The sequence below is a fragment of the Nerophis ophidion genome, unplaced genomic scaffold, assembly GCF_033978795.1.
Source record: "Nerophis ophidion isolate RoL-2023_Sa unplaced genomic scaffold, RoL_Noph_v1.0 HiC_scaffold_37, whole genome shotgun sequence".
NCBI lineage: Eukaryota > Metazoa > Chordata > Actinopteri > Syngnathiformes > Syngnathidae > Nerophis > Nerophis ophidion.
In genome coordinates this window covers 995,113-1,010,468 of record NW_026906959.1, presented here as the reverse complement: position 1 = coordinate 1,010,468, position 15,356 = coordinate 995,113, and the positions used below count along the sequence as shown (strand labels likewise).

The 15,356-nt window shown below is 39.2% G+C and overlaps 1 protein-coding gene across 1 annotated transcript in view; it reads right to left on the bottom strand.

The window, feature by feature from the left end:
• Positions 1–15,356, bottom strand: part of LOC133546695 (zinc finger protein 271-like) — a 43,701-nt gene that overhangs the window by 19,013 nt on the left and 9,332 nt on the right. The window contains exon 3 of the mRNA XM_061892490.1: positions 8,366–9,627. Within this exon, the coding sequence (XP_061748474.1) occupies positions 8,366–9,627 (1,262 nt within the window). The remainder of the gene's footprint in view (positions 1–8,365; positions 9,628–15,356) is intronic.

Below are 15,356 nucleotides of genomic sequence, written 5' to 3'. Positions count from 1 at the left end.
TATTTTTTATGTATGTCACTTTGGATAAATGCGTCTGCCAAATACTTCAACATAAACATATATTAACACGCCGAGTCATACCAAAGACTATAAAAATGGGACTCATTACCTCCCTGCTTGGCACTCAGCATCAAGGGTTGGAATTGGGGGTTAAATCGCCCAAAATGTTTCCCGGGCGCCCACTGCACCCCTAACCTCCCAGGGGGTGAACAAGGGGATGGGTCAAATGCGGAAGACAGATTTCACCATACCTAGTGTGTGTGTGACAATCATTGCTACTTTAACTTTAACCTGTAAGTTTTTAGATCAGCTAAAACCACCAATCTGTTTGACTGGATTCAGAATAAAACTAAATTCTGTTGTACCCAACAATGTTAGTATTTGAATATTGTTACTTGAAAACTTATTCCTGGTTACATACATACTGTTAAGAAAGTATTGTCTTATATTTTGCCTAAAATGAGAATGCATCATAATCATTGGCAACTGGTGAATTTTGTTTTAGGTGGGGCTGAAAGTTTGTAAAGCAAATACCTGTAGGGGCGTCATCCTCCCCCAGAAGATTTCTTTGTGATTTTCACATACAAATATTGAAGATCTTTGCTCCTTCACAACTCTGTTGTAATATTCTTTTCACAAAATACAACCATCCATCCATTTTCTACTCCTTATTCCCTTTGGGTTGCGGGGGGCACTGGTGCCTATCTCAGCTACAATCAGGCGGAAGGCAATAGTACGTTAATGTTAAATCTTACTTGTGAAAAGTAATCCCCCAATTCCTATTTTCAACAGTCCGCTAATATTAACAGGAAAACGCTGAACACCGCCCGGCATCTTTGTTTTCTACCTGTCAACTGTCAGTTTAAGCTGCTCGCCAGCTCCTCATCACCACTTCAAGATGGCGGCCAAATTGCTCGCGTCACAGCAGCCAATGCGGCGTCTACTTATAAGATGTCTCTGGTTATAACGTCATTGCAAACACGACAATCTGTTGCATCCACTGCAGTTTGCTACCATATTCATACTTTTTGTAAAGTGATTTTTTTCAAGCAGGGTTGCATGAGGTACCTACACATAGTGTTACGTTTGTCAGTGTATCACAAACGGTAACGTAAGGTTATACGGTGGTCAGCAGCACCGCATATTTTAGCCACCTACAAAAAGACAAACATAGTCAAATAAAGGTCAGTTAAAATGTAAACTATATTAAGAATATGTGTACAGATTGCTTTTGCATAGGGCCCTGAAATCTAAACAGTACATTGTTCATTGTTATTTTCATGTATTTGTTATGTTTTTCATGTGTACGCAGACATAAACACACAAACAGAATGAGATGAGATCAATGACATAAGGTAAGAACAGGATAGAAACTGCTGTGGAACTAACTAGCTACAATGCAATATGACATGGAAATACAATGTTAACACTTTTGTACAAATAAGTACAGTTCAACTTGTTTTTCCAAATGTGTTTATTCTGTAAAGCAATGAGTTAAATGTTTAAAATGACTGGTTAATAGTGTTATTATGAATTGCAAGGTCAGCACTATTTTTTTTCCTGCAATTTCAAATGCACTTGGTTTTAATAAATAAATACAGCATTTTAAAAACATACATAATCTGTGTAAATGTATTAGTCTGTGATTAAAATGACCTGAAAGGACTCGAAACTCAAAATGCAGGACTTGGGACTTGACTTGAGACTTTCCAGTCTTGACTTTGGACTTGACTCGGGACTTGCCTGTCTTGACTCGAGAGTTGAGGGCAAAGACTTGAGACTTACTTGTGACTTGCAAAACAATGACTTGGTCCCACCTCTGGCATGAACTCTGACATAAAACAAATTGTAAGTACAGGAAGTGACGTACTCTTCGCGCATGCGTGGATCGATCGTGTCGTGAATTTATATCAATTTTTAAAAAGTGTGAAACATTTGCTCTCATACACAAAAGTGTCTTTCTTAAAGTGAAATCCAAATTCTAACATTGTGTTAATGATTTGAATTTATTAATTTAATCTTGGAAGATTGTACAAAATAGAAAAAGCCCTTATTATATTTACTGAAATAATTTAAGTGTATCATTTATTTATATACATTTTATTTTAATCTTATTCGAATGGTCTCTCATATTTACTTTTACTTTCTTTAACGGGTTTTGTTTGTAAGAGGATTGGATTTAATGTGATGTTTTTTATATTGCTGAGTAAAATATTGAAAAAGCATTGACTCATATTGTATTGAAAGTACCTTAATGTGTCTAAACATTGTTTATGTGTGTTTAATTGTTCAATAACAAAATAAAATAAATACTCAGAACCAAAACTGGCTAGCAAATAAAGTCTTATATTAACATAAATAATGTTGAAGTCATATTACATGACATTATATAAATATGTATATTAAATATAATTTGAATAGTTGGCAAGTAAACAAAATGCATTTGCCATACCTAATTGTATTATATCAATTATAACTCAACCCCACACATTACAACATGTATTCACACTTTGTTGTGTGAAAATATTTTTACACAAACTTACATTCAATTATAGTAATGATTATAATATAATAAGAAATTTAACAATGTGTGTTCTGGATGTAAATTAATTCATGGAAAATAAATTGATTAACAATTAATCTTTTTAGCGAGGTAGCATCTTTTTTTACCTGGAAACTTATCTACTTAAGTGTGCAAATAAAGTCTTACGTATTACTTGTATTACATTTGAATAGAACCTTATTGAGCATATTAACAAGATTATGTTAGAAAATGTGCCGAGTATGGAAAATGTCATTTTGAATTTGCGTACAGGATGTAGAATGACAATGATCTTCACCCACCTTAAAACAAATCAGGAAGATTGGAGCATGTGGAAGGAAGTTATGACTGTTATAATTTTCCACCACAAGGGGGCGATGTTGGTGTCGATATTTATGACTAGTCATGATCAGACCCCGACCTAAAGACCTACTGAAAGCCACTACTAGCCACCATGCAGTCTGATAGTTTATATATCAATGATGAAATATTAACATTGCAACACATGCCAATACGGCCTTTTTAGTTTACTAAATTGCAATTTTACATTTCCCGGGAGTTTCTTGTTGAAAATGTTGCGGAATGATGGCGTATACGCGTTACGTTAAGGACTGTCAGGAAATATTAGCGCTGCGCACACACACAGCTAAAAGTTGTCTGCTTTAATCGCATAATTACAGATAATTTTGGACATCTGTGTTGCTGAATCTTTTGCAATTTGTTCAATTAATAATGGAGACTATAAAGAAGAATGCTGTTGGTGGAAAGCGGTGGATTGCAGCTGTCTTTAGCACCGAGACACAGCCGGTGTTTCTTTGTTTGTTGTGAAAGCAGAGCGGTCAAGCGAACATGTTTTCTCTACGTCAACCAGCAAGTTTTTGGATGGGAAAATGGTGATATATATCTTACCGAAGACATCAGTGGATTATTTGTCGTTCTGCAGCAGCTGTGAGTTTGGCTCCTCGGCTTCTCTCTTAGACTCGAGGTATGCCTTTACAATCTTTAAAACCTCACTAAAACACTATTAAAACAATAAGCAGATAAGGGATCTTTCAGAATTATCCTAGTAAATGTGTCTAATTGCATCTGAAACGCTCACACTGCCGTCGCCCGGAGCTGTCACTTTTTTTTTTCCCTTTCTATTCCTTCACTTTCAATATCCTAATTCAAGAATCTTTCATCCTCACTCAAATTAATGGGGAAATTGTTGCTTTCTCGGTCCGAATTGCTCTTACTGCTGGTGGCTCCCATTAAAAACAATGGGAATATGTGTGGAACCCTGCAACTCGTGACATCACGCGCACATACTTCCGGTAAAGGCAAGGCTTTTCTATTAGCGACCAAAAGTTGCGAACTTTATCGTCGATGTTCTCTACTAAATCCTTTCAGCAAAAATATGGCAATATCGCAAAATTAAATGATCAAGTATGACACATAGAATGGACCTGCTATCCCCGTTTAAATAAGAACATCTCATTTCAGTAGAGATTTTCAATGAGATTTTCTTATTTAAACGGGGATAGCAGGTCCATTCTATGTGTCATACTTCATCATTTCGCGATCTTGCCATATTTTTGCTGAAAGGATTTAGTAGAGAACATCCACCATAAAGTTCACAACTTTTGGTCGCTAATAAAAAAGCCTTGCCTGTACCGGAAATATGTTGCCGTGACGTCACGAGTTGTAGGACTCCACACATATTCACATTGTTTTTAATGGGAGCCACCAGCAGTAAGAGCAATTTGGACCGAGAAAGCGACAATTTCCCCATTAATTTGAGCAAGGATGAAAGATTTGTGAATTAGGATATTGAAAGTAAAGGACTAGAAGAAAAAATGGCAAAAAAAAAAAAATGTGACGGCTCCGGGCGACGGCAGTGTGAGCGTTTCAGATGTAATTAGACACATTTAGTAGGATAATTCTGGAAAATCCCTTATCTGCTTATTGTTTTAATAGTGTTTTAGTGAGGTTTTAAAGATTGTAAAGGCATACCTCGAGGTCGGATGGCTGCGGTGAACACACTGTGTCTCAGAGAGAAGCCGAGGAGCCAAGCTCACAGCTGCTGCAGAACGACGAATAATCCAATGATTTCTCCGGTAAGATATATATCACAATTTTCCCATCCAAAAACATGCTGGTTGACGTAGACAAAACATGTTCGCTTGACCGCTCTGTGTTAAAAACAAACAAAGAAACACCGGCTGTGTCTCGGTGCTAAAGGCAGCTGCAATCCACCGCTTTCCACCAACAGCATTCTTCTTTATAATCTCCATTATTAAATGAACAAATTGCAAAAGATTCAGCAACACAGGTGTCCAAAATACTTTGTAATTGCACGATGAAAAGAGACGACTTTTAGCCGTGTTTGGTGCTACGCTAACATGTCCCCTCCAACAGGTGATGTCACGCGTATGAGTCATCATTCCGCAACGTTTTTAAAGGGGAACATTATCAGCAGACCTATGTAAGCGTCAATATATACCTTGATGGTGCAGAAAAAATACCATATATTTTTTTAACCGATTTCCGAACTCTAAATGGGTGAATTTTGGCGAATTAAACGCCTTTCTGTTTATCGCTCTGGAGGGGATGACGTCAGAATGTGACGCAGCTATTCGGCCATGCTATGGCTATGAATAGCGTCAATAGCTATTCACTCAATAGCTTCAGTTTCTTCTTCAATACTTTCATACTCCAACCATCCGTTTCAATACATGCGTAATCTGTTGAATCGCTTGAGCCGCTGAAATCCGAGTCAAAATCAGAGCTAATGTCGCTATATCTTGCTGTGCTATTCGCCATTGTTTGTTTATATTGGCAGCACTGTATGACGTCACAGGGAAATGGACAGTGGCATCGCAAATAGCAAAAATCAAGCACTTTGAAGCTTTTTTTAGGGATATTCGGAGACCGGCAAAATTTTGAAAAAAAATTCAAAAAAAACAACATGCCACTGGGAACTAATTTTTATTGTTTTTAACCCTTTTGAAATTGTGATAATGTTCCCCTTTAACAAGAAACTCAAGGGAAATTTAAAGGGTAACATTATCACAATTTCAGAAGGGTTGAAACCAATAAAAATCAGTTCGCAGTGGCTTATTTTATTTTTCGAAGTTTTTTTCAAAATTTTACCAATCATGGAATATCCCAAAAAAGGGTTTAAAAAGCCTGATTTTCGCTATCTGTAAATCCACCATTCATTTTCCTGTGACGTCACATAGTGACGCCAATACAACCAAACATGGTGGATAGAACAGCAAGATATAGCAACATTAGCTCGGATTCAGACGTGGATTTCAGCGATTTAGGTGATTTAACAGATTACGCATGTATTGAAACGGATGGTTGGAGTGTGGAGGCAGATAGCGAAAGCGAAATTGAAGAAGAAACTGAAGCTATTGAGCGAATAGCTTTAGAAGTTATTCGGCGATCGCCTTCTAACCAACGATTGCATCTTTTGACCACTGGAGCAACTTAAATCCATCGATTGGTAAAAGTTTGTTTGGCATAACATGTGGGTGGAGGGAAAGGCTGGAGGCAAATATAGCTACAAATGTACATACAGCTAGCCTAAATAGCATGTTAACATGGATTAGCTAGCAGTCATGCCGTGACCAAATATGTCTGATTAGCACATAAGTCAATAACATCAACAAAACTCACCTTTGTGATTTCGTTGTCTTTATCGTTGGAAATGCATCTGCTTTGAGTGTCGCAGGATAGCCACACATCTCTGTGCCATCTGTCGTAGCATAGCTGTCGTCGGTAAAATGTGCAGAACAAACAAGGGACTTTCGCATCTTTTGACCACTGGTGTACTTGAATCCGTCAATTGGTATGTGTTTGTTTGGCATTAAATGTGGGTGGAGGGAAAGGCTGGATGCAAATATAGTTACAAATGAGGCATAACGATGCAATATGTACATACAGCTAGCCTAAATAGCATGTTAACATCGATTAGCACGCCATGCTAATCGATGCACACGCCACGTAAGTCAACTTTAATCCGTCCCTGTTAGTGTTGTTACACCCTCCGACAACACACCGACGAGGCATGATGTCTCCAAGGCACGGAAAACAGTAGAAAAAACGGAAAATAACAGAGCTGATTTGACTTGTGTGTGTAATGTGGTGGAGAAAATGGCGGATTGCTTCCCGTTGTAACGTCACGGGTGAAAGGTCATTGCTCCGACAGCGAACAATTGAAAGGCGTTTAAATCGCCAAATTCACCCTTTTAGAGTTCCGAAATGGGTTAAAAAAACATATGGTCTTTTTTTCTGCATCATCAAGACCGAACTCTATTTAATAATACAACTCTAACATTTGACAACCAAACAATTAAACAAGGCGACACGGTAAAGAATCTGGGTATTATCTTCGACCCAACTCTCTCCTTTGAGGCACACATTAAAAGCGTTACTAAAACGGCCTTCTTTCATCTCCGTAATATCGCTAAAATTCGCTCCATTCTGTCCACTAAAGACGCTGAGATCATTATCCATGCGTTTGTTACGTCTCGTCTCGATTACTGTAACGTATTATTTTCGGGTCTCCCCATGTCTAGCATTAAAAGATTACAGTTGGTACAAAATGCGGCTGCTAGACTTTTGACAAGAACAAGAAAGTTTGATCACATTACGCCTGTACTGTATATACCTTTATATACATATATACATACATATATACATATACTGGCTCACCTGCACTGGCTTCCTGTGCACTTAAGATGTGACTTTAAGGTTTTACTACTTACGTATAAAATACTACACGGTCTAGCTCCATCCTATCTTGCCGATTGTATTGTACCATATGTCCCGGCAAGAAATCTGCCTTCAAAGGACTCCGGCTTGTTAGTGATTCCCAAAGCCCAAAAAAAGTCTGCGGGCTATAGAGCGTTTTCCGTTCGGGCTCCAGTACTCTGGAATGCCCTCCCGGTAACAGTTCGAGATGCCACCTCAGTAGAAACATTTAAGTCTCACCTTAAAACTCATTTGTATACTGTAGCCTTTAAATAGACTCCCTTTTTAGACCAGTTGATCTGCTGTTTCTTTTCTTTTTCTTCTATGTCCCACTCTCCCCTGTGGAGGGGGTCCGGTCCGATCCGGTGGCCATGTACTGCTTGCCTGTGTATCGGCTGGGGACATCTCTGCGCTGCTGATCCGCCTCGACATCTCTGCGCTGCTGATCCGCCTCCGCTTGGGATGGTTTCCTGCTGGCTCCGCTGTGAACGGGACTCTCGCTGCTGAGTTGGACCCGCTTTGGACTGGACTCTCGCGACTATGTTGGATCCATTGTGGATTGAACTTTCACAGTATCATGTTAGACCCGCTCGACATCCATTGCTTTCCTCCTCTCTAAGGTTCTCATAATCATTATTGTCACAGACGTCCCACTGGATCATTATTGTCACCGATGTCCCACTGGGTGTGAGTTTTCCTTGCCCTTATGTGGGCCTACCGAGGATGTCGTGGTGGTTTGTGCAGCCCTTTGAGACACTAGTGATTTAGGGCTATATAAGTAAACATTGATTGATTGATTGATATATTGATGCTTAAATAGGTCTGCTGATAATGTTCCCCTTTAAAATTGCAATTTAGTAAACTAAAGCGGCCGTATTGTCATGTGTTGCAATGTTAATATTTCATCATTGATATATAAACTATCAGACTGCGTGGTCGCTAGTAGTGGCTTTCAGTAGGCCTTTAAATTTAACAGTAGAAGATGAGAGGCACTACATACAACATCAAATATACATTCATATTAAACATGCTGTGTTTTTAAAGTACATTTAGCACAATCACTAAGTGTTTTTAAATCCCTGCAGCTTCCATGACTGTTACACACTTGTGTTTACTGTCCTGACACTTATGCCGGAACATCTTATCACACACATTGCAACTAAATGGTTTCTCTCCAGTGTGTGTTCTCATGTGTCTGGTCATGACAAGCTTTGTGGAGAAATGCTTCTTACAAACAGGGCAAGTAAAAGGTTTCTCGCCAGTATGTGTTCTCATGTGTGCGGACATCTTAGGCTTTGTGGAGAAAGTCTTCTTACAAACAGAGCAAGTAAAAGGTTTCTCTCCAGTATGTGTTCTCATGTGTGAGGTCATGTTAGACTTTGTGGAGAAACTCTTCTGACAAACAGAGCAAGTAAAAGGTTTCTCTCCAGTGTGTGTTCTCATGTGTATGGAGATGTCAGGGTTTCTGGAAAAACACTTATTACAAACAGAGCAAGTAAAAGGTTTCTCTCCAGTATGTGTTTGCATGTGTGTGATCATATGCTGCTTTGTGGAGAAACGCTTCTTACAAACAGAGCAAGTAAAAGGTTTCTCTCCAGTATGTGTTCTCATGTGTTCGGTCATGTTAGACTTTCTGGAGAAATTCTTCTTACAAAGAGAGCAAGTAAAAAGTTTCTCTCCAGTGTGTGTTCTCATGTGTCTGGTCATGGCAGGCTTAACGGAGAAACTCTTCTTACAAACAGAGCAAGTAAAAGGTTTCTCTCCGGTGTGTGTTCTCATGTGTGTGGTCATGTGTTGCTTTGTGGAGAAACTTTTCTTACAAACAGAGCAAGTAAAAGGTTTCTCTCCAGTATGTATTCTCATGTGTCTTGTAAAATCACTCTTCAGTCTAAATGATTTCCCACATTCAGAGCAGTCAGAGTCTTTGTTGTTAGTGTGATGTCTTGTATCACCTTTAGAGTCATTTTTACTCTCCAAAGGTTTTTGGATGTGGTCACTGTGATCAGAAGAGTCTGACATCATGTGGTCCATGTCTGACAGTGGAGCAAAGATGCTGTCTGGTTCCGACTTTATATCTTCACAATGCTCTCCATCAGCTTCTGTGATGTGTTGACTTACAAGCTCCGCCCCTCTGTTCTCCTCACTTTGACTGTGATGAAGCTGTAAGGACTGAGCTTCATCTTCATCATTATCCTCCACCAACCTTTGAAGCTGCTTCGACAGTTCCTCCTCTTCCTCTTTAACGTGGGAGGGGGCCTGTAGCTCCTTTTGTCCCACACTGGAGCTCCACTCCTGCTGCTTGGAGGGAATCTCTTCATGACTCTCTGCTGACACCTGCTGGACGTCTGCAGAACATAAAACACAAATGAGGTGTTACTCTATTGAAGTTTGCAGTATTCAAACTATTCACATGTGAGCTAGGCCAAACAGACAGTGATGGGCAAGCGACCTGGAATATGTAGTAAGCTAAGCTACAAGTTACTCTCCATTAAATGTAGCTAAACTATCCTCAGAGAATTGTAGCAAGCTACACTACACGCTACACTGCAAAAGTAGCTTGCCACATCAAAGCTACATTTAACAGCATTTCTATCTATTGGCCCACATGTATAATATCAATGTTAATGTAACTGAGAGTGTACACATGGACCCAGTGAGGTTCCATTGCTGTTAACTACCTGTCATTCAGCTGGGGATACCTTACAACTACCTCAAGGGGTCTCCGCAATCCACTGTATGTATTTATTCATTTATTTTATTTCTACCATTCTTGAGAATCCATCAAGGATAAGTAGCTTCCGTATGAGCAGGTGTGAACAAGTTAGGACATACATCATGGTCCCTATACGGAAAACCATTGCATCGAATAGAGAATGTCTCATTTGCACCCCTGGTGGTGAAATCTATCAAAATGAGGGTGGTCCCAAAAAGGAGGAATTTTTCAAATTGACTGTGTGTCAGTTTTGAATGTGTTCCCCTTCTGAGCAACGTATGAAATAACAAGTGTATGTAAGACATTGAAATGTGCCCCTTTTGGCCAAAATTATTAAAGAAAATATGTTTACACACACAGAGAGAAAGAGAGAGAGAGATCGTAATAACATCAAATAAATAATGTATCAATCAATGATTATTTATATAGCCCTAAAACACTAGTGTCTCAAAGGGCTGCACAAACCACAACACAAACCACAACGACATCCTCGGTAGAGCCCACATAATGTAAAATAAAAACCAGTTAAAAAACAGAATCCAAAAGAAATTTACAAAAAGCTTATTTTTTTATATTAGAATAGTATGTATATATTAATAATGTTGTAAATATAAATCTTGATATATCTAAAAAGGGTAAACCTAAATAGGTCGGCATTTTTCAGAGGTCTCAAGAAGGTCACACATACAAGAATGTACAGTATGTGTGTGTGCGTGTGTGTGTGTGTGTGTGTGTGTGTGTGTGTGTGTGTGTGTGTTTGTACAAACCCTGTTTCCATATGAGATTGGAAATTGTGTTAGATGTAAATATAAACGGAATACAATGATTTGCAAATCATTTTCAATCCATATTCAGTTGAATATGCTACAAAGACAACATATTTGATGTTCAAACTCATAAACATTTTTTTTTGCAAATCATTAAATTTAGAATTTGATGCCAGCAACATGTGACCAAGAAGTTGGGAAAGGTGGCAATAAATACTGATAAAGTTGAGGAATGCTCATCAAACACTTATTTGGAACATCCCACAGGTGTGCAGGCTAATTGGGAACAGGTGGGTGCCATGATTGGCTATAAAAACAGCTTCCCAAAAAATGCTCAGTCTTTCACAAGAAAGGATGGGGCGAGGTACACCCCTTTGTCCACAACTGCGTGAGCAAATAGTCAAACAGTTTAAGAACAACCTTTCTCAAAGTGACATTGCAAGAAATTTAGGGATTTCAACATCTGTGCTCCATAATATCATCAAAAGGTTCAGAGAATCTGAATAAATCACTCCACGTAAGCGGCATGGCCGGAAACCAACATTGAATGACCGTGACTTTCGATCACGAATCTCTAAATGAAATCACCACATGGGCTCAGGAACACTTCAGAAAACCACTGTCACTAAATACAGTTGGTCGCTACATCTGTAAGTGCAACTTAAAGCTCTACTATGCAAAGCGGAAGCCATTTATCAACAACATCCAGAAACGCCGCCGGCTTCTCTGGGCCCGAGATCATCTAAGATGGACTGATGCAGAGTGGAAAAGTGTTCTGTGGTCTGACGAGTCCACATTTCAAATTGTTTTACGAAATATTTGACACTGTGTCATCCGGACCAAAGGGGAAGTGAACCATCCAGACTGTTATCGACGCAAAGTTCAAAAGCCAGCATCTGTGAAGGTATGGGGGTGCATTTCCACTTCCTGGGAAACTGATCAAGGAGCTCTTTGTATTATTAGGTTCATCAGTGCTAAATATTATAAACTTATCACTTTCCTCGGGCACTGTTCCCCTAGCATTCAAAAAAGCGGTTATTCATCCTCTTCTTAAAAGACCTAACCTCGATCCTGACCTCATGGTAAACTACCGACCGATGTCTCACCTTCCCTTTATTTCAAACATCCTCGAAAAAATTGTTGCGGAGCAGTTAAATGAACACTTAGTGTCTAACAATCTATGTGAAACCTTTCAATCCGGTTTCACGGCAAATCACTCCACAGCCCTCGCAAAAATGACTAATGATCTATTGCTAACGATGGATTCTGATGCGTCATCTATGTTGCTGCTCCTCGATCTTAGCGCTGCTTTCGATACTGTCGATCATAATATTTTATTAAAACGTATCAAAACACGAATTGGTATGTCAGACTTAGCCCTGTCTTGGTTTAACTCTTATCTTACTGATAGGATGCAGTGTGTGTCCCATAACAATGTGACCTCGGACTACGTTAAGGTAACGTGTGGAGTTCCCCAGGGTTCGGTCCTTGGCCCTGCACTCTTCAGCATCTACATGCTGCCGCTAGGTGACATCATACGCAAATACGGTGTTAGCTTTCACTGTTATGCTGATGACACCCAACTCTACATGCCCCTAAAGCTGACCAACACGCCGGATTGTAGTCAGCTGGAGGCGTGTCTTAATGAAATTAAACAATGGATGTCTGCTAACTTTTTGCAACTCAACGCCAAAAAAACGGAAATGCTGATTATCGGTCCTGCTAGACACCGAACTCTATTTAATAATACAACTCTAACATTTGACAACCAAACAATTAAACAAGGCGACACGGTAAAGAATCTGGGTATTATCTTCGACCCAACTCTCTCCTTTGAGGCACACATTAAAAGCGTTACTAAAACGGCCTTCTTTCATCTCCGCAATATCGCTAAAATTCGCTCCATTCTGTCCACTAAAGACGCTGAGATCATTATCCATGCGTTTGTTACGTCTCGCCTCGATTACTGTAACGTATTATTTTCGGGTCTCCCCATGTCTAGCATTAAAAGATTACAGTTGGTACAAAATGCGGCTGCTAGACTTTTGACAAGAACAAGAAAGTTTGATCACATTACGCCTGTACTGGCTCACCTGCACTGGCTTCCTGTGCACTTAAGATGTGACTTTAAGGTTTTACTACTTACGTATAAAATACTACACGGTCTAGCTCCATCCTATCTTGCCGATTGTATTGTACCATATGTCCCGGCAAGAAATCTGCGTTCAAAGGACTCCGGCTTCTTAGTGATCCCCAAAGCCCAAAAAAAGTCTGCGGGCTGTAGAGCTTTTTCATTTCGGGCTCCAGTACTCTGGAATGCCCTCCCGGTAACAGTTCGAGATCCTACCTCAGTAGAAGCATTTAAGTCTCACCTTAAAACTCATTTGTATACTCTAGCCTTTAAATAGACTCCCTTTTTAGACCAGTTGATCAGCCATTTCTTTTCTTTTTCTTCTATGTCCCACTCTCCTTTGTGGAGGGAGTCCGGTCCGATCCGGTGGCCATGTACTGCTCGTCTGTGTATCGGCTGGGGACATCTCTGCGCTGCTGATCAGCCTCCGCTTGGGATGGTTTCCTGCTGGCTCCGCTGTGAACGGGACTCTCGCTGCTGTGTTGGATCCGCTTTGGACTGGACTCTCGCGACTGTGTTGGATCCATTATGGATTGATCATTCACAGTATCATGTTCTCATAGTCATCATTGTCACCGACGTCCCACTGGGTCATTATTGTCACCGATGTCCCACTGGGTGTGAGTTTTCCTTTCCTTGCCCTTATGTGGGCCTACCGAGGATGTCGTAGTGGTTTGTGCAGCCCTTTGAGACACTAGTGATTTAGGGCTATATAAGTAAACATTGATTGATTGATTGATTGAAATTACTCAATGCAAGATGCAGAATTAGTAACACTAATAGAAGCATGTAAAGTAATGAAAGATCTAAAGGTCACAATATACACAGATAGCCAATACACATTTTCAACAGTGCACACATTTGCATAACACTGGAAGAATATAGCAACGTCAACAGGAAAACCTGTAAAACATGGAGAATTATTGGAAAAAAATGAGTAAAAGCAGTACAGCTACCAGCTAAAATAGCAATATGCAAATGTGCAGCACACACACCAAAGGAGCAGACGCAGTGTCACTGGGAGGTGTGTTTGCTGACAGCAGCAAAACAAGGAACAGGAAAAAGAAATACACATTTCAAATTACAAATTAGTGACATAAATAATGATATACTAAAATATATGCAACAACAAAGTACTCCAAAAGAAAAAGATAAATGAATAAAAAAAAAACAGAGTCACGTTGTACAAAGAATACATCTATGTATGTCCAGACAATACACTAATCATACCAAACAATCAGTAGAAGTGGGTAGCAGTTGTGAGCCATAGGTGAACTTATGGCTCAACAGGAGGGACATGACTAGAAGTACCATACTTCCTATAGTTTCATTCATACAAAAAATAAAAAAAATGTATACAACATCTATGCATGGATTTTATTGAACTAAATGAGAGTGAAGGAAAACATTATTGTCTGGTCATAGCAGATGCATTTTCAAAGTGGGTAGAAATATTTCCTAAAGGAAAAGCAGATGTGCTAACAGTAGCAAAAGCATTATGCAAAGAGTTAGTAAAAATGTACAGTATATGAACCTTACAAGTACAACAGGACTAAGACCCTTTGAAATAATATTTGGAAGACCTTGTCAGCTCCCAAAATTTTGAAAAATCGATGAAAAGGAAACATTGGCATTCTCCAAGGGGGGAGAGAGGTTGTAAACAACTAAGACAGCAGTAAAGATAGTGGAAAGACCAAGCTGACTACACTTAGCACATTGTAAAAAGGTCATATAATGGAAAAAAAAGTATTTGGGATTGTATTTGTCTTATTAAAGGGACATGTTAACTAGCACACTACAAATTCCACTGTCACAGTTGTGTCAAAGTTTGATAATAATTGGTTCCTGTTTTGGCAATTAATTTGTTCCTTATGGCAGAGCAAGTAGGAAAAGCTACACAAATTGATTGTGTTGTATGCAAAAGCCCAGACAATTGCTCAAGATGAGTCAAAAAGGTTTGATTGAAGTAATGAGCAAAACAAAATGTACCTGTAGCTAAAGAGACAAAACAGAAACTAATATTTGATAAATATGTAAAATAATAAAATAAAATAAAAAAAAGCTAATTATACCTGCATTGACACGTACAGCAGTTAGGAAACTTATCATAAGATAACTGCTTACACATAGCAAATGTATGGATATTTGTACAAGGGTTGTTAACATATCTGAACAGTTTGATACCTGGACATTGGAAAATAACTAGACATGATGTAAACTGGCAAAGTGTTTTAGATCTAACTTGATCGATCCAATGGGTGTCCAAAGAAGTGTATCTGACGACTATAAATTGGTAAATTAAGTTGTAGCTGGATTTGAATCCTCCGTCTACTGGTGGTGTACGATTAACAAGAATGTTGATAGAATAAACTACGTCTACTACAACGTACAGAGATTAGAAAATTACACAGGCCGACTTGAAGCCGTCGCTGATCAACTCGTCGCCACCTTCCTTATGGCTTT